The sequence below is a fragment of the Vidua macroura genome, chromosome Z, assembly GCF_024509145.1.
Source record: "Vidua macroura isolate BioBank_ID:100142 chromosome Z, ASM2450914v1, whole genome shotgun sequence".
NCBI lineage: Eukaryota > Metazoa > Chordata > Aves > Passeriformes > Viduidae > Vidua > Vidua macroura.
The window spans coordinates 82,351,967-82,377,365 of record NC_071611.1 but is presented as its reverse complement, the minus strand read 5'-3'; the positions used below and the strand labels follow the sequence as shown (position 1 = coordinate 82,377,365).

Below are 25,399 nucleotides of genomic sequence, written 5' to 3'. Positions count from 1 at the left end.
ATCCATCCATCCATCCATCCATCATCCATCCATCCATCCATCCATCCATCATCCATCCATCCATCCATCCTGAGGATGTCCTTACGATTAGCAGTTGAAATATTTGCTTTAAAAACTTATGTTGGATTATTTTCTTGAGTTCTGGATAAGAAGCATTGTCTTCATGTTTGGCTTGGTTCGCTGATGCTCACTGTAGGTTGTTTCTGGAGCTGGAACATGCTGGGGTCTAAAAATGTTCTAAAAATGGCATTTTTGGTTTTATTAAATATTACATAAAATTTAACATATTTTGTGTTAGTAAATACCAAATTTATTAACTTTTAAAGCGTGGCAGTGTATCCCAAAGCTTAGGAAAATTTTTAAGTTACGTTTCCAAATAAACCCATTCAACTGTCTCTCTTCACCTGGAAGCTCCTTCTCTCAGTCCTGAAATGTACTTAAACATTTAATACATTTAACACTTAGTTAAATGTATTTTTTGAGGCGTGCCTACATAACTCCTATCATCAAGGTCCTCCAAATGTGGCAGGAATAATTCTTTCCTACTGTACTTGGCACCCATTACACACTTAGTGTTGCCCTGTGTTTTTTTAATTTTTATGTAATTTCCATGTCCCTACCACAGGCTGTGATTTAAAAATAATGCTTGCACATCTCCTGTAGAGTTAGCCACAGCTAATGCCTGTAGAGTTAGCTGGCCAGAATTTCTGGTTTTCCAGGACCAGTTGACAACCAGCAGGAAAAATATCTTTGTTTTAAGTATATACTGTCATCTAATCTATTAAAAAAAAAAAAAAAAAAAAAAAAAAAAAAAAAAAAAAAAAAAAAAAAGAGATAGAAATAACCTATTGAAAAAACTGGCACTAGAATTGGCCTCCCAGTCAGACACCCACACTCAGATCTTGAAGCTGATGCCTGGTGTGTGGTCTGAGCTGTTCCGAAGGCTGCAGCACAGGAGGTCACTGACAATTACGGCGCTGCTGCCTGGCTCAGCATTTCACCACGAGCTCCAAAGCCCCCAGTTTGTTTTTTTTCTGAATTGCCGTGTGCCAGGGCTGCACCCCTGCCTTTGAACGGAGCAGCTCTGCTGCCTTCTCTTAGCGCAGTGTGAGCCCTGGCTGTTTCCCTGGGGCAGCGCTGATGTCCAGCCCGCGGAGGTTTGAGGTGGTTTGAACCTCACACTGCGGTTTGAGTTTGTTTGAGAGCCTCTGAGCACTTGTGCATGGCTGCAGACCTTTCATTTAGGGCACTTTTTGGTCGAACAAAAGAAAAAGGGACTGCGGTGCTCCTGTAGCGATGCCGTGCGTGGCAGCTTTTTGTCAGCGGACGATGTTTGCCTCCTGATAGCCTGCCCTGAGAGATGAGTGAGGCCAAAAATACCTCAGTTTTTGAGGCCAGGAAAAGCTGGTCTGCACAGACCAGCTGAGAACACAACGTGCTCTCAGTTGTGCTTGCAGAGCCCCAGGCAAAGCAGCTGAGGGCTGTGGGTTGGTGTGGCGGGGCGCAGAGCACCCCTGAGAGCACGTTTAGGGACAGAGAGCACGAGACAACCTCTGCAGAGGTGGCACAGGCACTTGGAGTGTCAGCCCTAAGCTGTTAAGTCACTAATTACCTGCCATTCATAATTGTTATGTAATTAATGTGGGACGTTTCCAGCCTGGCTCCTGCAGCAGATGGAGTGTGGATTATGTCAAAGCAGCTTCACCACCACACACCAAGAGTTTGATCTCCACTCTCTCCTGGGCTCAGCAACTGGTGGCTGGGTAGAGTTTTCCAGGGAATTACATGAATTGGAGACATTGTACGTGATGGAAATATGCTGGTTTAATAAGCAATTATTGTCCCACAACATGCCTTAAACATACACAATAATTTCACAACAAAAGAGGACAGTAATTTTCAAGGAAAAACAGTTTTTCTGGGTATGTGTATGATACATTTAGTCTTTCTTTTACTTAAAAAATACAAGGGAAACTATATGGTAGCAGCCTTCCTATTTAGCAGTCAGAGCTTTCTTTTGTGGTTCAGGAAATTTTCACATTGGACTTCCACCAAATTTTGTTATACGCCTTAAATACTTGAAATATTTGGAATGGCCACTTACAATGAAAGTAAGCAAGCACAAATTGGCAATGAATGACTTCCCAGGCAGTTAGTCATACAAAATCCAGTGATTTTTTGGACTGGATTGCCACCTGTACTAGAATTAGCAGAATTCAGGAAAAGGGCTTGAGGTCACCTGGAGGCTGAGCATGGTGCCTGTGGGAATAGGGCACTGGTTGTGGGAAACAGGGAAGAGCTTTTGGGACTTGCTATGGGATGACTCCAGGTGGAGCCTAAGGCAGGGAAAGAGAGGGGTACGCGTGGAGAAATAATGGAATAAGGTAATTAAAGAGAGCAGTCTGGCCTGCCCAGGTGTGTGATCAGCACAGTGGGTCCTGTCCTTGCCCTGAGCTCCGAGGTACAGGATATGATCAGCCCTGAGCAGCACAACACTGAGGTGCTGATCAAAAACCAAAAGGTGTTTCTTTGTGATAGTGATGCCTTCAAATTTTAGCTTTTATAGTTTTCATGTGTTTGTAATCCTGCAGCTCTTTAGTGTATAACTCTAAGCTCCACATTCAGTGTCAGCTGCTGCTGTCCCATTTTGGTCAGACACAACAATTCCTCTCCAGGCCTGGCAATCAAGGACACCTCACTGCCTCAGGGCCCAGAAATGCAAACAAAAGGGACTTGAGGCAGAGAAACTTGGGCTAAATGACTTCATTAGCTGAAGCTGTAATTGTTAGATCAACCCCCAGTGTGCAAATGGACCAAACATATAAAAGTGTGGAAACCTGTGACCCGTGGTCTATTTTGGGTGTAGTTCCCCTGGGGGGCTTTGCCTGCCCAAAATGTACCTGAAAGCCCTTCAATAATATATCTGTTTTTTATTCTCTTAACTTTGTCTGGCCCCTGTTTTTAGGTAGCCCCAAAAGCCATCAATAGCTTGGAGTGATCCCTCAAACTGCTGGCAGCTGCTGAGGTTGGTAGGTAGGGATTCAAGAAAAAAGCATTTGGCAAGGTCTGAGGAGGAAAATGGCTATGAACAGCTCTTTAGAAGTGTATCTGAATTGCAGAAATCACTGGAAAACCCTGTCTTGTGTCACTGCAGCTCTGTCCCCACACTGAGCTGTGTGAAGGTCACTTGTGCTCCTCAGCAAGGCTCTTTCTGGGGTGAAGAGTGAGGAACCTGGGCAAAGCACAGCTGTGGTGGTTCAGCTCTCAATGTAAGATAATTTAGTATCAGAATTAGTAGCAAGATCGTTTACCTCAGGACCAGATTGTTTTTGTTGTTGCTTCAATTACTTGCTGTAAGAATTTTATGCTCTGCTCTCCTGAAACGAGCTCTTTTCCACCCTGGCTTTGGTGTGAAGGTGGAGAGAGAAGGTTTTGCCCCATCAGCATTACAAACTGTGCCCGTGGCCCAGGAACAGGTTTTTGTTTTCTTGAATTGTGGGAAGCTCCCACATTACATTAAAAATAAATTCCTCCTACTTCTTGCACCTATAAAAATCTTCAAAAAGGATACTAATTATTATTTTTCCAACTCTTTGATTTGTTTTATGAGTCTGCCTGATATGAAGCACGTAGTATTTATTTTCTTTAATATTCAAGGATGGAAAAGAATTAGGATAGCAGACAGAATAATGCAAATTTTCTATTCCTAAGATACCTGCATCATGATGATAACATGCTTGTTGATCTGTGTTTGTGTCTGGTTTATGCCTTGTGGTTTCTTTTCTTTCAGAAGTAATAGATAAAAACTTCAGTACTTTGTAATAACATGTTTTCTCTTCTTTGTACTGAATAAATAAGGGCTGGTAGGTTCTGATCGTCTCTGTTGAGGTTTTGCAAGTGAGCAGGTGATGTGACCTGCTGCTCCTCCACACCTGCACAGAGGACAGTGAAAACCCAGTGAGCAGTGGGGGTGGAGCACAGCAAGGGCTGGGCAAAAAAACCCAATAATCCCTGTAAGGAAACTGTGGTGGATTTGCTGTGCCTAGAAACTTGTTTGGGAGATAGTGCAGGAGGGAAAGGTGCTGGGAATGGTGGGTGATGCAGACTGGAATTGCACCTTTTTAACCTCAGTGACATCAGAGTCAGACACGAAGGCCCCAGAGTCCTCTGCATTTAGGTGGAGCTTTGCATTTATTTTGGTGATTATAAGGTTTCAGCATGGTGGTCCTAAATCAGCCAGCTAAATCAGAGGACACATTGCTGGGAGTTAAACACCCACTCTCCTTAATTATTCTGGTGCTGTTGGATGAGTGGTTGACAGAAGCACACTGAAAATCTTCATCCCAACTCTCCACACAGCAGTGTAAATAGCTGTATTTGGGTGACTGACCTTCTTAGCAGGACATGGTGTTTTTCCTGTACACAGGCCCCAAATTATAGTGGGACATCTGTCACTTTGTTAGGCTGCAGAATCGCCTGCAGCTGGTTTTATTAGGACTCTGCTGCATAACCCCTTTAGCTGAGTGACATTATCACTGCATGTGTGCTTCAGAGGAATTGTGAGCACGTTGCTGTTCAGTTTGTCACCTTTAAATGGTGGTCATTTAGCTGGAGCAATGGCATAGACCAGCACTTGTGGAAATTTAAAGATTTATCTGATATAAATATTTACAAGATATGGGTTTCCCTGGTAACTTGAAATGTCTAAAAGGCAAACCTGTAAAAATGTAGGGAGCTGTGACGCGTCTCTTAGCGTTAAGATTTGTGCAACTATTCAAGCTGTTGTACTAGAAAACCATCTTTTTTTTTTTTTTTTTTAGGGAAAAGCAAACTTATTTAGTTGTGCTGCAAAACAAAATTAGGTTCGTATCTCTTATGAAAAGAATAAGCTCCTTGCAGTACTGATAGTGCAAGTAAAGCATTTGCTTTGTAATAGCACATGCCTTCATTCTAAAATTATTAGAAAGAGAATAACTCTGGCATCTCAGTCACAGAGTAGCCACTGAAAGCAGCCCCTAAAAGTTGTGGTTTTGTGATTTTATGGCCCGTTTTTGGGAACGCTCTGCTCTTGCCTCATTCTCTGGACCATTTAAGGACCAGCAGGTGGCTGTGGCCACTGAGAGGTGGCTAATTTGAGCCAGGATAGCAACACCTGTAACCACAGCTGGTGGCTACCTGTCACGCCTCTGTGCTGTATTCTTGTACACAAATTATTTTATAACACTGTTATATATGTGGTTTTACTCAGCAGCTCTTGAGACAACTGTAGCTTGTGTTCACAGAGCCAACAATGTTCTGTTGTAAGGAAGAGGTGTGGGAGGAGAATAAAAACGATCCTGTGGGTCTTGTCAACTGAGTTTAAAGTGGTTTTTGTGCTTTTTGATTGTACTTGGAGTTCCTCTGAGGCGGAGGAGGATGAGAAAGAAGCCCTCACACATCACAGTGGCACTGGAACTGTTTGGTGGTAGTCACACAAGGCTTGGGACACTGGGTGTGGACCCAGAATTTGGGTTGAAGTTTGGGCTTGGTGATCCTGGGGTTCATGTCCAGCCCTGTTGGTCCTGTGGTTCTCTGTGTGCCCCCCCTGCCTCCTCCACAGCGGCCAGGAACTGATGCATCACTGAAGGTTTCACTCCCAAATTGCCAAAATCAGGGCAGCACCTTTGCTCCGGGTTGGTTCTCTGTGGCTGAATCCCACAGAACCCCCCCCAAAACTTCCTGATGGAAATTTGTCTGCATGTGATGACAGTGATGGGAATGTCACTTGGCACTGAGCAGTATTCTTCCTCTTCTCTTTTGTCTCCCTTATTGCATCTGGTTGCATTAGTTTTGTCTGTACAGCAGGCTTTTCATGCTTTTTTTTTTTTTTTTTTTTTTTTAACATGGGGAAATAAAACTGGGATGTTACAAGACAGTACGTTTCCCCAGCTGTGTTCAAAATGTGAACTTTGAATCTTCTCTCTTTAGTTATCCAAGGCACTTCTGCACTGTTTTGTCTTTGGAAAAGATAATTTTATGCGCTTGGTAGAGATTGCTTTGTGGGTTTCTTTTTCCTAAGAAGCCTGAATTAACCTGGTTATCTTTCTGACACCAATGTCAGGCAGTAGGATGGCAATCTCCATAATTACTACAACTCTTGCAGTAGTAGCAGTGGTATCCCATTTTATGTAAGCGCTAGAACAAAGAAGTTTATTAATGTTTTACATTACAAAAGTTAGAGAGGAGGTGTCAGAAATAGAATTCTAAGAATGAATGCATGAAGTGGGGAATCCAATGGGAGGTGTCCTTGCTTGCTGCTCTTCACCTTTTTGTTAGAATGATTTTGCATGGAAATAAGAGTTTCAAAGGACCTGGAGGAAAAAAAAAGTCAACTCAATTGATTCAATCAGCACAAAGTGTTTTTATTTTTGATTTGATTTTGTATTTCTAAACAACTACTGATGCAGAGAAGCATTTAAATTTCCTTTGGGATAGAAAGGTGTGGGGTTTTTAACCTGTTGCTACCCCCTACCCATCCCTTGCCCAACTCTGGTGTAAATCAGAGCAAAAGATTTCAGTAGTATTTTTCCTCTTGTTAGAAATAGTTTTTAAGGAAAGATGACTTAAGGAATATTTTATCTGTTGCTGCAGAAAAAAAAAATGCATTTTCAGCAAGAAAGTGATCGAGGCATTTCACTGACCTGAAAGCTGTAGCTGAATTCCTACTGTATTTTTTACATTATGCCCTGTATGCCTGCTAATGCAGAAAATTAGGTTTTTTGTGGTTTCCCTTTCTAGTTATCAGCAGCAAAACTGGATGGCTTTTCCATCCTTACACACTGCTGTGTGTTTCTCTGCCTTTGAAAAGGGTAATATTCATGTGGGCTACAAAGCTCTAAAAAATGAGAGGATTTTGAGAGGAGAAATTGAATTTCTGACATAGTCTTCCCACAATACATTCCAGTGAGTTAAGAACAAAAAACAACAGAAACTGTTTGTATTTAGATGCAGCTCTGAGTGATAAACTGCTTCTCAGACATTTTGATGGAAACTGATGGCTTAAAAATTGGGTATTTTTCTGTATTTAAGAAAAAAAAAAAAAGATCAGTTTGGATTACATTTAAAAGAAAAAAACAGGCAATATACTTTGCTAGACAAGAGGAGGGATTTCAGCTAAAACCAAGACTTTTATGTGCAAATGGAAAAAAGAGATGAGAAGCAAATTGAATTTCAACGTTTGCCATGTGGATACTTCTTTGATCATTCAGGCTAAACTATTACATGATATAAGATACGTGGATCTTTACTAGAGTTTATCAAAACTCCAGTAGAAGGGAAGAAATCACGACTTCTAAAACTTGGTATTGGCACCACTAAAATGAAATGCAGTAACATCCCCCAGAATAATTCTGTTTGTATCCAAGCTGAAGCTGGTTTTGCCACTCTGCTTCATTTGCTGTTCCGGATTTTTTCAGCAATTTGTTGTGAAAAGCACTGAGAAGGAAACATAGTGGAAAGCAGAGCTTTATTTAAAAGTTTCTTCAATTGTATGGCAAGTTCAAGACTTAATGAACTGCAGCTATCAAACACAACTGTCAAACTGGCAAGAAACAGTAAATTTGGCCTTTTTCCTGCCACAGAGGAGAGATGAGGATGCTGTTCTGCACTTCTCAAGCCAGGGCTTCACAGGATTTATTGTGGAAGAGCAACAATGGGAAGGCTTTCCCTGCTCAGAGATGATGTCCCCTGGGAGCCCAAAATCTCTGTGTTTATTCAGGTTAGCTTGAGAAAGCTCTTGCTGCTGGGGATGTGTATTGACACAGAAAGCAAAATTTGAGGTTGCATAAGAAGGAGGAACATAAAATATTCTCTTTGTGGAAAATGAACAGAAAATCCCATTGTCCTGCATGCAATTTACTCATTCTGGGAGAGAGAAAGTGAAGCCTCTCTGCCCCCTCCCTTTTCAACCCTTCTGTAACTCTGTCCTCTCCAGAATGGTGCTGCCTGCTTAGGATTGCTCTTGGTTGCCACTGCCACCTGTGCCTTGCAGGGAGGTGACGTTCCCAAATGAATTCTCCAATTCCCAAATCCCCTCTGTGTGCACAGCAGGGTCAGGCTCTGCTCTGCCCAGGATGTTAGAACCCTGACTACTGTGGATTTTAAACTTTCTGTGCTGACAGACCCTGACCCCCCCCAAAAAACGCCACCATATTCGACCTGAGGCTGTAAAAAAGTCTTCTAAAATTAAATTATAAAACTGAGATTATGAGTGTATCATTTACATAAAAGTACATGATATCACACAGTAGCAAACTTAGAGTTTAAAGTTTTAGAATATAATAATAATACAACAATAATAGATATAATTTTTATATATTATTTATAATACACATATATAATATACTACATATTTATAATATATATTATTTATAATATATATAAAACAAAATAGAAGTTTTAAAACACAGGCTTGTCCTTCTTCACCTTCTTTTGCATGTGTTTGAGTAATATTGTGTAATTAGATAAAAAAGTTTACATTACGAGCCATGAACAGTTAGTTATTAAGTTAAAAATCAAAATAATTTAAGTATCATTTCTTAATTAAGCTGTTTATTTTTAAAGAAACCTTGTAAAAAAAGAAATACAACTCTATTTTTAATTTGTTAGAGTGAATTACTGTAGAACTCACGCTTTGTGAGACTGTAATATAAATAAGAACTAATAAATATCTAAGGCCAAAAATAACCAAAACAAAAACAAACAAACAAACAAACAAAAAAAACATCTCACACATGTAATCGTGACAGCAGAGTGGCCTGTGAGGGGACAGGAGCATGGTCCCTGGGACACACAGGGACCTTGGGCACAGGGTTCTGCTTTGCTCTGGGCAGCTCTGGAGTGGATCTGCACTGGAAGTGGCTGTCAAAGTGTTCCAGAAAACCTGTGAAAGAAAATGGCACTGAATTGTCACAGGGACATTGTTCTTTCTCTCGGGATTTTTCATAGAGGAGCACAGAGAGAAGAAAGAGAAAATTTCTATTCCTGCTCCTTGTTTTTCCCATGTGGAATGTGTTTGGAGAATTGTTTACCTGGGGTGATTGCTGGGTTGGACTCTGGTGAGGATTGTTTGAGCCTGGTGGCCAATCCAACCCAACCCAACCCAATCCAATCCAACCCAACCCAATCCAATCCAACCCAATCCAACCCAATCCAACCCAATCCAACCCAACCCAACCCAATCCAACCCAATCCAACCCAACCCAATCCAACCCAATCCAACCCAATCCAATCCAACCCAACCCAACCCAATCCAACCCAATCCAATCCAATCCAATCCAACCCAATCCAACCCAACCCAATCCAATCCAATCCAATCCAATCCAATCCAATCCAATCCAACCCAATCCAATCCAATCCAATCCAATCCAACCCAACCCAATCCCATCCAATCCAACCCAATCCAATCCAATCCAATCCAACCCAATCCAATCCAATCCAATCCAATCCAATCCAATCCAATCCAATCCAACCCAATCCAATCCAATCCAACCCAACCCAATCCAATCCAATCCAATCCAATCCAATCCAATCCAATCCAACCCAATCCAACCCAATCCAATCCAACCCAACCCAACCCAATCCAATCCAATCCAATCCAACCCAATCCAACCCAATCCAATCCAATCCAATCCAACCCAATCCAATCCAATCCAATCCAACCCAACCCAACCCAATCCAATCCAATCCAATCCAATCCAATCCAACCCAACCCAATCCAATCCAACCCAACCCAATCCAATCCAACCCAATCCAATCCAATCCAACCCAATCCAACCCAATCCAATCCAATCCAATCCAATCCAATCCAATCCAATCCAATCCAACCCAACCCAATCCAACCCAACCCAACCCAATCCAACCCAACCCAATCCAATCCAATCCAATCCAACCCAACCCAATCCAACCCAATCCAACCCAATCCAATCCAATCCAATCCAACCCAATCCAATCCAATCCAATCCAATCCAATCCAATCCAATCCAATCCAGCCCACCTGTGGCTGCACTCTCAGAAAGGGTCATGAGTTGGGAGTTGGTTAGATATGGGAGTTAGAAAAGTAGATTTGTAGTTTTAGTATCTCCTGTAAATAGTATATTAATGTTTTATAGCACAGTTATAATAAATAAACCATTCAGCCTTCTGGAGTCAGACACCAGCATTTCTTCCCACCGGGTTCGCCTGCGTTTACAATAGTAAATGACAGCAGTCCAACAGCAGTGTTGGAATGCAGGTGACATGGAGTGTGCCCGTGAAGGGCACTGCTGAGGGACTCAGCCCATGCTGCACTCACCTGTGCCCAGGGACACAGCACAGCTCCACCTCAGAGCTGGCAGTGACAAGGGCTGTGCCATCACAAAGGTGCTTCCAGAGATCAGGATCGACCAGCAGTGCCAAAATATGCCTGTGGGATGGAAGGGAAGCTAATGCTTCAACAGGGAGGTTCTGTGGATATTCTCAGTTCAGTCAGAGAGAAAAAGAGAAAGATTTCTGCCAGGCTAAGCCTGGGGAAAAGTCCAAGAGGAATGTAAACAATCTGTTATCTTGCTTTCTGTTCATAATGTTTATAGATATGTTCTACCACACTGACCTAAGTCCAGTGCACCAATCAGGTGAAATGTTTTTACTGTAAAAACAATGGAATTAATGTTTATGATGTTCTCTATAAAAGAGAGAAGTGCTTTTGAATAAACGCTCATTTTGCCTTCTGAAATTGTGCGAGTAATTTCGCTCATCTGTGGCTCAACAGCGTCAAGGTTCTTCAACTTTTCTATCACAAATTCTGTGCAAAAAAAAAAAAAACAACCAAAAAACCAAAACAAAACAAAAAAACCCCAAAACATCTCTTTGCTCAACACCCAGAATTGCAACAACTCCGGGGAAAGAGTTGATGGAAAGGTATCCTCAGTTACTGGGTGTTGGAAAGGAGCTCAGCAATGGAGCTGGGAAGGGGCTGGAGAACTCCTGAGGGAGCTGGGAAGGGGCTGGAGAGTTGCTGAGGGAGCTGGGAAGGGGCTCAGCCTGGAGAAAAGGAGACTCAGGGGGGACCTTGTGGCTCTGCACAGCTCCTGACAGGAGGGGACAGCCGGGGGAGAGGGAACAGGGACAGGAGGAGAAGGAACGGCCTCAGGCCGGGCCAGGGCAGGCTCAGGGTGGATATTAAGGAATATTCCTTCATGGAAAAGGCTGCCCAGCCCTGGTCCAGCTACCCCAGGACAGGGGTGTGATGCTGTTGAGCCAGGGATGGGCGAAACTCCTCGCACTATTTCAGAAGGCAAAGAATGAACTTTATTCAAAAGCACTTCTCTCTTTTATAGAGAACATTGTGAACGTTAATTCCATTGGTCTCACAGTAAAACCATTTCACCTGATTGGTGCACTGGACTTAGGTCAGTGTGGTGGAACACATCTATAAACAATGTGAATGGAAAACAAGATAACAGATTGTTTACATTCCTCTCGGACTTTTTCCCAGGCTTAGCCTGGCAGAAATCTTTCTCTTTTTCTCTCTGACTGAACTGAGAATATCCACAGGGGTGGTCTCCCCATCCCCGGGGGGATTTCAAAGCCCTGTGGATGTGGCACTTGGGGACAGGGGTCAGTGGTGGCCGTGGCAGTGCTGGGGAAGGGTTGGGCTCTGATTTTTGAGCCCAAAATTTTTTTTTTTATATTTTTTCCGACCTAAAGTATTCCATGATTCTGTGATCCTGTAGCTCCTCCTGGTCTGTTTGGTTTAAGCCCCTTCTCCTCTCTCTCTCAGGGAAGTTTGGGTGGGTGGGAGGTTCTGCCACGGGGTGAGAACAGTGCAAAATGAGTGCAGTGGGTGAGGAAGAGATTGTACTTCCTACCGTGAGTAATTTACCTCTTGTACAAACTTTGCTGCTCTTTTAGTGGTGCTGGGGTGACACGTGTGGCTGAAACCACAATTTGTGGGGGAACAGAAATCCAGGCATTCTCTGTAAGCTCTGAAAAGTTTCTACACTGTTATCAGAGAATATGAGTAATTGTTGAATTACTTACAGAGCAAAACTTCAACATGCCCTTTGATATATCATGACACTAATTTGGGTGAGTATTAGGAATATTGTGCACTGCACACTGAAAAACCTTCAAACTGAATCAACTCCAAAATCTATGTTACTAAGCTATTGGGTGCAGCACAGATAATACAACTGGGGACATATTAGTAAAAACCTGAAAAGAAAACGTGCTGTTATTCTAGTTGGGTAAATTGTTGGAAACTGAATGTGTGCTTAAGTGGGTCTTTGACAGTCAATATTATAAAATGAGGATTCTATCTGTAATGCTATTGGTTTTACAGCCTGAACATAATTTTATTTGACATAAAGCCTCAACATATTTCAGCAATCTCCAGCCAGATTTTGAAAACTTAATTTTCAGCTCACAATTGGTGTAGTGGAACTCAATTCTTACCCTTCTTACAAAATGTTGGTGGCTGTGACCCTTGTCAGTGTGAGATTTTTTTTCCTATATTTGCAAGGTGGAGCATTGGAGCATTTACCATTACAGCATGTCCAAATAATGTCAACAGTTAAGGAAATTTCAGACAATCTTTATGCAAAACCAGAAACTGAAAATGGACAGTCAGAAGTCCTAGGGGTTAGGGAAGGATTGTCATATGATGGAATCATCCTAATTGTTGCTTGGCCAAGGTGAAGTGCATTGGTTTGTATTTGTTTGTTTGTTTTGTTTTTTGTTGGTTTTTTGGTTGTTTTTTTTTGGTGGGTTTTTGGGGTTTTTTTGTGTGTGTGTGGTTTGTGGTTTTTTTTGTTTGTGGTTTGTTTTTTTTTTTTTTTTTTTTTTTGGTTAGTTTTGTTAGCTTGGATTTTTTTTCATTGCAAATTTGGAGAATTCAAAGGACAGTGTATTGAAGACTGTGTGTAGAAATGTCATGGAAATTTCATCCAGATTTCTTGGTGGGTGAGACAGGACAGGACTCAGTCACTGGATCTTTGATGTGCTGAGGTGAGGCCAGTGTTTTATCTCCCTGTGCATCTGAGTGAACCCCATCTGCTCAGGGGGTTGGTGCAGCAGTCCAGACCATCCCCAGATGTGCTGGAATGTCCAGATGTGCTGAGAGAGGCAGTTACAGGTTCCCTAAATGGGAACTTTTCTACTCACGGTCCCTGGGGGCGAGGTTGGGAAATGTCCTTTTAATGAAGAACCCGTTTCTCTGGGAGCTGTGGTTGAAGCAGCTCTGTGTTCTGCTCTGGAATGTCCCTCCCTGCCCTCCTGGGTTGGATCCAGGTGCCAGAGCAGCCAGTGCTCCTCTGGTGGGCTGTGAGTACAGGGAAGGTGGAGGTCGAGGCCTTTTCTTGCTCAAAACCAGAGTCTGTCACTTCTCTTGCCAATTTTTTTACAGGGTTATAATGAGGCTCCGACCCTTCAGGGCTCCTTAACCACAGAGTGTGGCAGCCACGGGGCATGGTGACAACAAAAGGCTGTTTTCCTGTGCAATAAAATCATTCAGGTGTCATGAAAACCTTGTATTTGGCTCTTTGCAGTGGTCTTTGATTTTCCATCAGAGCCCTGTCGGTCTCTGGTGTTGGTGTGTGTCTGTACCAGCCTTGTCCCTCATCTCACACAAAACTGCAGTTGCTTGAAATTTCAAGTGTTTGTTTTTTTCCTTGAAAATGTTTATAGATAGAAATTATTATATATAACAGGGATGTAACAAGGTCTGAGATGTGCTGACTTCTTATTCTTGCCTCCCTATCGTGTGTTGGCTCTCTTCAGGGAGAGAAGATCTGTTTATAGCAGTCTTGAGTTGAACTCTTTTACAGCAGATCTATATTTGGGCATCTTTGCACATATCCTGGTGTCTAAAATGGGCATCATAATTCTTACCTTGTAGAGGAGCTCAGAGATTAGTTCTGTAAAGAGCTTTGAAAATGTCAAATGCTGTGTTTGCATATTTTGAGAATATAATTAGAAGACAGTCAATTAATCTGCGTCCTGTAAATAATTACATCAAAATTGTTTGCTCTGTAGAAATTGTTTTTGTGAATGCTTTGGGGTGGATTTATCTTTGTTCCTTTTTATTTGTGGTACATATGTGATGCTGAGGAAGCAAGGCTTCACTCTTGCAGTGCACAGTATAGGGATGCAGTCTTCAAAATCCAGGCTGTTCATATAATTTTATTATTTACCTGCCTGCTCATTCTTTAAAATGGACCAGCATGTTTTCAGCACAGAGGGTAATCATTACCTAGAAAATTTTAACTTGGGCTCAGGAGGGTTTTCCATTACTTTCTGTGTTAGGGTTGATGAAGGAGGGTGTGTGTCTCTCATCTTGATCCTGTATGTTTGATGCAGGAGCTCTCTGGAGAGATTTTTCTGGTTCATATTACATAAGTAATCAAAACAGAAGGTTATAAATGTTCGTTCTGGCCTTTAAAGTCTGATCTTTTAATTAAAATACAGGGATGTCTTCTGCAGGGCAAACCAGATGCTGATGTTTGTGTCAGAATTGGTGTGGAGGAGCTCTCAGCACTGACAGGTTTCAGAGGAAAGAGCTGGAACACTCTGGCTGCTGTTTGGACAAGGAGGGCAAGGCTGTCAGTACGTGGAGAAAGGTTAAGGTTGTGACAACTGCTGAACAAATGAGACAGCATGAAAAAAAAGAGCAAAACACAGAAAGCTTTGAGTCCTGAAAAATGCTTAACACTGCAAATGATTACAGTACTCCCTTTGGTCTGTTTCTGTCTGTTTTCCCCATCTGTCCTTTCTGTGCCAGCTTGAACACCACATTTTTTTAGCGATACAACTCTATTTCTATTAATTTAGTTGGATTTCTACTAATTTATTTGTATTGTGCTTAGTTATGTGGTCGGGCTGTAGTCCTGGTTCGCGTCACCTGTGCCATGCTCGAGGAGGGACCAAAACCTGGAGTGAGTTGAGTGTTCATTCCCTGCAGTTTGGGCCAAATGGAAGCTGCTGAAACCCTGAAAGGGGGGCAGGGACAAGGAGTGAGGGGCTGTGCCCCCAGCCCACCTGCTGGGTTAGGTCATCAGTGGGGAAAATGGGATTTCTGTGCTCCCTCTCCATCACTTGCACTGCAAACATTTCACTGCCGCGGTCCCCACGGGTACCTGCCCGTTTGTTGAACTCTCCACATGAGTGGGTGTGCCCTGAAAAACCTCTCAAATCACCATTGTAACCAACACTTTCCAAGAAAGTGGTTGTTCCCTTGCCAGCATAAGGAATATTTTACAGAGGAACCGAAGACTGGGAGGGAGCAGAGGCAACAAGTGGTGGCTGGAATACTTTTGTGTTTAAGAGTGAGCTGCAGCTCTGAGTGCTGTGTCCCGGTGCTTGGGAGGATCAGAACCCTGGAGATGGGGTTGAGGGTGAGCACAGGGCTGGCTGTGTCCACCACCAGGTCTTTGGAGCAGTTCTGCCTGTCTCTGGCCTTGGGCAGACTGGATTTGGCCATGCTTTGTAGGAATCGCTCTCCACTTTTCAGGAACGCAGCCTGCAGAAGTATCCTCAGGGCACATCTCAGCATCAGTCACCTGGGGAAATGAGATGCAGAGATGTGTCAGTGGCAGTCCCAGGAGCCCTGGTGCACGTGGGAGGGAGGCAGCAGCCCTGGCAGGGCTGTGAGTGTTTACTAGAGACTGTGCTGTCACTGCAAGGCAGCTCTCAGGTCCCTGGGAAGCAAGTGGCTTGTGGTTTCTGGCAGGAAATTCCCACTGGACTGTGTCAAATGCACTTTGAGATGAAGGTACCCGTGTTCAGTTTATTATGAGTGAATAATTTAGCTGCACTTACTTGTTGTACCCATTCCTGTAGGTTTTACTTGTTAAATTTTTCCTTTTATGTGGCAGAATTTTCCCCTGTTGATAAACTGCTGCTGAAGTACAAATGGTCTGCATTGAAAATAGAGCAGATGGGCCCATATTAGCCTGGTTCTCTCATCCATGAAAACAAGTGCTATAACCATTGTAATTTGGTGTAATTTCTATGCAACTCAACAGAGTTGCAGGAGGATTTAGGTCCTCAGTGACCTTTGTGTATTCCTTGACTTCTCCTTTGCATGCAAGTTGGTATTTTCTAATTGACAGAGTAAGAGTTTATAACACAGGGTGCATTTATGTGTAATCTCCCTAACTGGAAAACTGTTGATTGCATAATTACATATAATTACCTCAGTTGTTCTTGGCCTGACAATATTTGCAGGATGGCTCAGGAAGGCAGTCCACTGTCAGATGTCAGAATAGATTTTATGGAGCAGGCTGGCAATTGATTAATTCAATATTGGCCTAAGAAAGGAGACATCAAGCCGTCCCTCACCCAGTACAAGATATTTTGTATTTGTTCAGTTTGAAGCTAAACCTGGAGCAGATACCACAGCCCACCTCTGAATATCCTCAGTGTGGGAGATCCAAATCAGTACCTTCTAATGTGCTGTTGGCAGATAAAAGCCCTGTTCTCATTTACCTCTGGAATATTTTTCTCCCTAGTTCTGTTCAGTATCAGATGCCTACCTGTCAGGGATGATGAAGTAATACTAAAATGGTAAAAAAAAAAAACCCTCCTTAATCCCCAGGTGTCACCAGAAAGAAACACAGAACCTGAAATACTCCAGTGTGTCTCTACCAGGTTTGCAAATTACTTCCTTTTTTTTTTTTTAAAAGAACCAAAATCGAACCCAAAATCATCAAGAAAACCCCCAGGAAACTTGTTAGAGCCAGAACTTTGTGAAGGCACCAGCACATCTCATTTATAATCAGGTGCAGATCAATCTGTAGGCTGTAGAAGACTCTCATGCCACCAAGGGAAGTTTTAATTAGCCCCTCTAGGACTATGAGAAAGGCTTCAGCCAAAGGTCCAACTTCTCTAATTACCTGTCCCACACGGTGGCTGTGAGGACGTGCTGGGGAAGGCGCCTATTTAATCCTTATTTTACTTTTCCCTTCCCTCTGCTCTGAAATGACTTTCCAGTTATTTTCGGCTTCAGGACGGTTTGCATTACAAACATGTGAATTCTGTGTGTTTGCTAGCCCCGAAATTCTGCACAGTGTCCCCTCTGCTCCCCCTGCACATCACTGCCACTGCATTTACCACTTCCTTTGTCACAGAGCATCACCAGACTATCACCAGCTCTGTGAACAACCACTTCCTTCTTTGTTTGTTTTGAAGCTGTTTTCTCTGACCTTTGTTTAATAGATTTCTTTATTTTTACTTGGAAAAGAAGCAGACCTGTGACACCCTATTCATCCACTTTGTACACCTCCTGGTTTTGCAGACTCCTGTTGTATCCCCGAAGTTGCTCCTTCCATAGAATTGCAGAACATTCTGGATGGAAGAGACCTTTTAAGGGTTTCCTAGTCCAACTCTCCCTGCAATGAACTGTGACTTCCTCACCTTGGTCAGGTGGGTCAGAGCCCTGTCCAGCCACACCTTGAGTGTCTCCAGGGGTGGGGCACCCACCTCCTCCTGGGCACCCTGTGCCAGGGCCTCTCCACCCTCATGGTGAAATTCTCCTTCCTCATATCCAGTCTGAATTGGCCTCCTTCATCTCAAAACCATCATCCCTTGTCCTTTCTCTGTGCTGAAGAGTCCCAGATTAAGTTTTTACTTACCCAGCTGGGACATACTCAACCCTTTCCTCACCACTTCTGGTTTTTTTTTTTTTTCTGAACCTGTCCCAGTTTATGTCCGCGTGAAAAGTCCAAAAGTACCCATGGTGTTCAGGGTGTTTCATAGTGTAACTGCCTTGTTCACTTAGTTCTGTTTCTTTCCCAGCCATCCCTGTAGTCTGATTTGCTTCTTTTGGCGTTGCTGAGCATTGGGATGGTGTTCTCATGGAACTTTTCCCTGGGATCTTGCTCCTGAGTGCATCTTTCCACATGTGAAGCCTGAAATGTCTTTCCTCACGTGTGTGCCTTTGTGTTTGTGACAATTAATTCCATCTGCCATCTTGCAGTCCAGTAACTCAGTTACTGTTGAAGTTCTTAATAATACATTCTCATTATTACTATCTGAAATAATTTACAGACTTTATCATCCTTTGTAATGGCTGCCCCAGTCCTCAACAGAATTCCTCAAGGAAGTCCTTTGATGACTTTGTTTCATTCTAAGAACTGACAGATGGCCCAATATTCCAACAGTTTCCTAGCCTTTGATCAGATTTTTTTTTCCTTTTTCTTTCTTTTTCACCTTTTTTTTCTTTTAAGTCATAGATGGTTAAGCATTTCCCTAAATATCTGTCAAAATCATTGTGAAAACCGTTTTTGTTGCAATCCAAACACCTGCTGACCCTTCTGAGAGCTCCTCTGGGTTTACAGGAGATGCCATCTTTGTACAAAAACCATCTGACTCTTCCCGAGTACATTGTGTTAATTCTGATGTCCACTAATCCTGTTCTCATTATAGCTTCTACTAATTGGTGTGATACAAGCATGAAATGTGTTGGCTCAGTAGGTCTCCCTGGAAACTTCAAAATGAATTCTCAGTGCTGTCATCAACCCGTTCTCATGCTAATTTAGCAGCAATGGGATGTGGATTTCCTGCCAGGAGTGGTGGCACAGCAAGTCCCAGCATGGGGGAATCTTCTGTGGCAGAGAGGGACCCTCCTGCCCACCGTGCTGCTGGCACAGCCATGGAATTACAGGATGGTTTGGGTTGGAAGGGACCTTAAATCCCATCCATCCCACCCCTGGCATGGCAGGGACACCTCACAGTGCCCAAGGCTACTCCAACCTGTGGCAGGCACATTCTTCTCTCTCTCAGGATTTTTCACACAGCAGCACAGAGGACAGAAAGAGAAAACAATTTCTATTCCTGCTCCTTGTTTTTCCCGTGTGGAATGTGTTTGGAGAATTGTTTACCTGGGATGATTGCTTGGTTGGGTTCTGGTGAGGATTGTTTGGGGCTGGTGGCCAATCCAACCCAACCCAATCCAATCCAGTCCAATCCAATCCAATCCAGTCCAATCCAACCCACCTGTGGCTGGACTCTCAGAGAGGGTCACGAGTTGTGAGTGAGTTAGATATGGTGTTAGAACAAGTAGGTTTGTAGTTTTAGTATCTCCTGTAAATAGTATATTAATGTATTATAGCAGAGTTATAATAAAGAAACCATTCAGCCTTCTGAGCTGGAGTCAGACATCAGCATTTCTTCCCACTGGGTTCACCTGCGTTTACGATACCAACGTGTCCTGGGACACTTGCAGGGATCCAGGGGCCTCCCCTCCATCCCAGAGCCTCCCCACCCTGCCAGAGAACAACTCCTTCCCAATATCCCATCTCACCCTCCTCTCGTTGAAACCATTCCCCTTCTCCTGACACCACGTGTTGTTATAAATGATCTCTCTCTGTGAGGCACTGCTGCCTTCTCCCCCAAACATTTCCCTCACCTCCACATGTTCATCCTTGCCCACATATTACCTTCTAGAGATGCTGCCTTCTTCCCAACATTTCCCCTTCTTTTCCTTCCCTTTCCCCAGGATGTGAGTAATACAGAATTCACCTTTTGTATTGTGTTTCAGAAGCTGGGCAAAATACTGTCAGTAGAACACATCTGAAAACTCCATGAGTTAATGTGTCCTTGGATAGCATAAGCTGCTTTGATTTAGACTGCAATTTGCTGCTTTTCCTTCTGGGATTACTGAGGAGTTTTCAGTTGCTGCAGTGATTGTTCTCTTCTGCTCAGTAATTTACTTGCACTTCAGGTTGCACACAGGCTTACAGGTTCTGAAATGAAAATGTCTTTAGAAGTCAAGAACAATAAATATTTTTAGCTAGTCATGTTAAATTTTAATTAATCACCTCTGCCACCTTTTCCAGCATCAAAGGTTTGCAACACACCCTTGCAAACATCAGGCAGTGAATATAAGCCTTAAATACATGGCAAATGATTAAGCTTCCTTATGCCTCACATTGAAGACAGGCTTTTGTTATGGCTCTTAATGTTTTGTATGGCTCTCAATCTTGGTACACAGACAAATTTTCCCCCGTTGTTTTTCATCTCTGGTTTCCATTCTTATCGATATTGACACCTGTAATTTTCTTTTTAACTTACTCTCAATGTCCTGGCTTGAATAGTTAAGCCAGGACTGCAATAAATCGGTGAAAGATTGGGAAATAACACCTGGCCAGATCATGGCACAACTAAGTTTTAAAGCAACAATTTCACAGTGCATTATTATAAATTGGTTTTATGTTTAGCAAGGAAAGCTTAGGGAAGGGCAAACCATGGGCAGGTATCCATTGCCACACCCACACACGCCCTCTGAAAGTTCACAGGGCAGTTTGGTGTCACCCTGGAGCCCCTTGGAACGTAATTTACCTGTTGGCTGGCCCTGCTGATGGGAGGGTGGGACATCAAAAGCACTGCTGACTCTTGCATCGTTTCCCCAGTGTGAGCTTTGCCTCCTGGGCAGGGAAAGCTGAATTCAGGAGGAGCTGAAGGCAAGGAGCTGGCAGTGGAGCTGCCAGGTGGCATTCCCTGCCTGTGACAGGGAATCCTCTGGGTCCCTCAGTGCTTCACTCTGGAGATTGTTTGGGGCATCAGCACTCATTGACCTCAGTAGTCTGAAAAAGCAGTATTTCTGTTACAGGCCATGTATCATTTGGGTTAATTATTTTTTTTCCTATGGGTTTTTTTAAATTGGCTTTTTGATTTTTATTTCTTTGTGGGGTTGTTTTGTGTGTGTGGTTTTGTTTGTTGGCTGTGTTGTACTTTTTTTTTTTTTTTTTCCTGAGAGTTTGTTTGATTGATTCTTTTTGTAATCGGAACAATCTGAAGGGGAAATGTTGGAGCTGCAGAGGTTTTGCTGCCTCGCTTTGAACACTTGGGCAGTTTTGTAAGGGCAGAGTTGTGCTGTGAGCTGCTGGGCAGCCCAGGAATTTCTGCACCCAGAGTCTGAGCCTGGCTCCAGCCTTGTCTCTGCAGCAAGCACCCATCAGCTCCTTCCTCATTCCTCCTTCACTGCAGGGAGAAACTCTGGTTGGCCCCAGGTAGGAGCCAAGGAGTGACACAGACCAGTGCTCCTGATGTCCCTTAACTCTTCCCTTGGCTGTCAGTCGTGCCTTCATACCTGTGCCAGGTACCTGAAGCTTTCCCTCCTCTCTTTTTTTTTTTTTTTTTTCCCCAGCTTTACCTTCAAAAACTCTGCCAAAGGTGTTTTTGTGCAAATGAAGCCTTGCTGTGTCACTTGTGTGCACCTGAATACTGAAAAGACACCTTGAAGTGAAATTACTTAATTTGTTTTATGTCAAAACACAGGTTGTTCATATTCCCTTCTATGGTTCCAGTGGTTTTCAGAATAAACATAAACAACAAAATTGTCTAGCTGAACTTGAAACACAAGTGTGTTCCTGGTATCCAACAGACAGGATAATGATGATGATGAGGGCAGTTGATGTAAATATGTGCTACAGTGCTTAAATATTTACTGTTTTCCCTTCAGGAAAAGCATGGTGTGTATGCAGAAGGGTGTTTTTTTACCTGTACTGTGCTGCAGTGATGTGCAAGCTGAACTGTTTGGCACTGAATGGCAGTGCTAAAATTATATTGTCTCTGTGTAATTATATATACAGGCCCACTCACATACAGCACTTACTGGATAATGTAATAGTGCATCACAGATACCATCTTATTTTCTTGTAGTAAATTAGATTTTTAAATGAGCAACACTTAGTTTGAAAAGAGGATTTAAAGATGACTTTGAGATTCTTTTTAGAGGCATGTTATGATATTTTTCTTGCACTTTTGTTGCTCTAGAGTTGACTATTTCTGGATAAATGAAGTGAGAGCTGATGCTGATGCTTGAATGCAATATGCCTGTTTGGGGGGCTGACAGATGTAGGTGATTTCAAAACAAATGCTGTCTGTAATTTAGCTGTAGTTGCCATTGGGTCCAGGCCTGCTGTGGTTGCCCTCTAAGTTAGTTTAAATTATGCATTTTCTTGGTCTGACTGTGTGTTTCTGGCGTGCCTGTCACCATGGTAACTGCACACCTCTGAGTTTAAATTCTGTGACATGAGATCACTGCAAGTCTTGCTTTACAGAGGTCTGAGTTGCTGCACTTCAAAAGTAGGGAGGACTCTGATATTGTCTCTCCCTTTAACTTGAATCCCCACACAATGGGATTAAATCCAGTGCTTGTCTGCACTTGTGTCTTTATTCTAATTTTATATGTAGCAGCTTTATGAAACGCAAATAACTTGTTACATAATATGCAGTGCTGAACAGTGTGATTTATCTTTAAATATGCTTTTTAAAATAGACTATTCCACTCTATAAACAGAGCACATTTGTGTGTAATCTTGCTGCACTTTTCACTGTGCTGTAGGTTATTTTCAACTGCACTGTATTGTTGTAAAAGTTTTTATCTTTCACTGCTATGGAGAATCCTATGGACCTGATTAAATGGGTTTTTCCTTCCTGTTCATGGTGTTCAGGTTCTTTTGAAACCCCAGAGGTTATAAGATCGTCCTTGTACTCATTTATTATTTGGGCTCTGGAGCAATTTAATTTCTGAGACTTAACAGGTCTGAACCTGACCTTCCTTTGGTTAAAGCCTGTTAAATGTGAAGGCTGCTTCTGATTTGTCCTCAATTCTGTTGTGATTGTCTGCAATCCTGCAGTTCTGGTGCCCTTCTGCTTGAAGAGTGCTTTGTTTACGTGTAGTGATGTTTAACAAACTAATACAATGCACGAGTGAGTAATTTCTCCTCATGGAATGCCTTTTTTGTGCTCATGTTACCCAAAAGGAAGCCAAATGTAGGAGTGCTCGAGTTTGGCTCGAGTTGGAGCCCAGACAGGAATTTCTGTTCCCTGTGCACAGGTGTGGAGGTGGGCGAGGGCTGGGGGAGTTCTGGGCAGTGAGGACAGTGGAGGGATCCAGAAAAGTGCAGTCAGAATTGCTCCTGAATTACCTCAGACCCAAACCCAGATGTTTTTATGACCCTCACTCGTCCTCCTGCCTGTGAAACGTCTGGATTTCTAAAGGGTGCATTTAGGGCACCTGTGGAAATTAAAGGTGTGTGTTTAGGTGGCATATTTTCTGACCTGTTTTCATCCGAGCTGGAAGAAGCCTGTTTGCTGCCTGGCTGTAAGCTGGTACACAAGCTGTGCAAAATAAGGTTGTAAATAACCATCCCTGTGAAATGGGAGCTAAGGTGGCTCTTCCCTCCCCACCAGCTAATTCTGGTAATGCTGCATTCTGACAGTGGCAAATGAAAAGTGGCTCCCTGAAAGTTCTGTGGAACTCAGCAGGGCAATGCCCTTCATGCAAGAAATGCCAGATTTTGGGTGAATAGCATTTTCTTGTGAAAACAAAAGGTAGCTGCCGTACAGTTATGGGTGAGGCTTCTTGGGAGAGGGGAAAACATGTTTTGGGAGTGTGATGGATGAGGAGGGTCCCTGTTCTTGTGGGAAGGTGGGGAATAAACTGGAGGCAGTGCAGAGTCTGCATTTTTGGGAGGAGGTGGTTCCAGGCTTGGGTCCCCACACTGGCTTGTGAGGGAAGTTTTGGGTTAAAAAAATGCGAGAGAGAACTGCAGACACCGTGCTGTGGTTCTGTTATTGTACTTGGCTGTAGGAGCTCTTCAGGGAATTGTGTTTTGTTGTCTTGGATGTGGAAGTTTAAGAACAATAAGTTATCAATGAGTACATGAAAGCTATTACCTTATACACAGGGGAATATTTTCAGGGTAGTTTTAACTTCAATCCATGTTTCAAGACTAAAACTTAAAACACATCTTCTCTGGGCTGGCAGCGCACTGGGCTGAGTATAGAAAGTCTTCTGGTGGTTTTTACTTGCTGGGTGGGATGTCTTTTGTGTTTTATATTTTTTTTTGTTTGGTCATTTTTTGTTTATTTTCTAAACTTTATCTATCTTTTTCATTTAAGAGTTTCTTCTGAACCTTTTTTTCCCCTTCTTGTAATTTGCAGCATTACTTTACTGTTCTCTTTGGCCATGAGGGGCAGAAGCCACTGGAGCTGCGTTGTGAGGATGAGGCTGATGGGGATGAGTGGGTAGAAGCTATTCACCAAGCAAGGTATGAAACTCGTTTGTGACCCTCTGATCCATTTTATTACAGATAAATGGATAATACTTTGAGAACCTAAACCCACCTTCCAAACAGAAAGAGATGTTTACATGTATTAGTTGGATGCTGTTTGCAATTCATGAGTACCTTATAGGAAAAAAACACCTTTAACATTCAATGCTTATTTCACTGACTTTTATCTTTCATAAGCAATTGTGCTGCAGTTGAAATTAGTTCAGGGAGAACATTATTTTATTAGAAAGAAGCCCCAGGATTAGTCTTCTGTTAGAGACAAGTGTGTCATGTGAATGAGGAAATTAATGATATGACAGATGAATAAATGGTTTTCCCTTAAAAACTCTTACTGAGAAATAAATGTAAGAAAGAGGACGTCAAGCCACTAAGATGATGAAGTGTGACAAATAAAATTTTGCCTTCAAAACTGAAATTCTGAGCCACCTGAACCACCGTTTTATGGAAAGGGATGTTTTAGGACCTTGAGCCATGCAGTAGTCTGTGCCTGAGGAGAGGCCTGTGTGGCAAGTGGCCACGGTTTAGGTGTAATCTAAATTAAAGTCATCTCACTGAAGGCCTGACGAATAGAGGTCTTAGGAGAAATGATGCTCACTCTTCAAAATTCTTAAAAGTTTAATAAGGGGTAAAAGGGATAAAAATCCAGTGCTGGGGTGCTTGGCTATTTGCCAAAAGCACACCCTTAACTTAAACCATGTTCCCTATATACTGTTACATTACAGGGGGTACATGCACATTCATAAGAGTTTCAGCTGAATATGTATATATTCAAACATTCCTTTGGGTTTAGGTGTTCTTTTGTTTGGTTTTAACCTTTGACTTGTCTTCATGCCATCTTGTAAATTCAACCAATATATTTTATTTCTTCTTGTGGTTCCACCCTGTTGTTTTTACGCTCCGTGGTAACGAGGAGTCAGTAAATTGGGTTCTGGTTTTTGTCACTCTTATTTTACCGCTCAGATAGTCTAGAAATGCAAGGAACCACATAATTATCTTACACCATTCTCTGAGTTAGTTACATAAAAGCATTTTAACATTATGCTATGGCCTAAGATATCATACACTTATCAAATTACTATTTTCTATTTATATAAGCTATACAGTGCATACATAAACTGACAGATTATAGAATACGAAAAAGCAGCTAAAATGAATTACAAATTGTACTATATCAGGAACTTTGTGATCAATAATAACTTGCAAAACAAAAGCAAATACGTAAATGTGAAAGCCAATAACTGTATTTGTCATTTATAACAGGAGGCAGAGCTGCTGCTGAAATGCACTTTCTGCAGCCTCCTCCC

The 25,399-nt window shown here is 42.6% G+C and overlaps 1 protein-coding gene and 1 long non-coding RNA gene across 2 annotated transcripts in view; one reads left to right on the top strand and one right to left on the bottom strand.

Moving 5' to 3' along the window:
• RASGRF2 (Ras protein specific guanine nucleotide releasing factor 2) overlaps positions 1–25,399 on the top strand; it is a 133,968-nt gene that overhangs the window by 17,303 nt on the left and 91,266 nt on the right. Inside the window, exon 2 of the mRNA XM_054003484.1 lies at positions 23,965–24,071. Coding sequence (XP_053859459.1) covers positions 23,965–24,071 — 107 coding nt within the window. The remainder of the gene's footprint in view (positions 1–23,964; positions 24,072–25,399) is intronic.
• On the bottom strand, positions 6,181–10,524 carry LOC128822013 (uncharacterized). The gene is made up of 3 exons (XR_008441316.1): positions 10,331–10,524; positions 8,772–8,920; positions 6,181–6,350 (listed from the first exon to the last, which is right to left on the bottom strand). It is a non-coding gene; the product is annotated as an uncharacterized LOC128822013 (long non-coding RNA).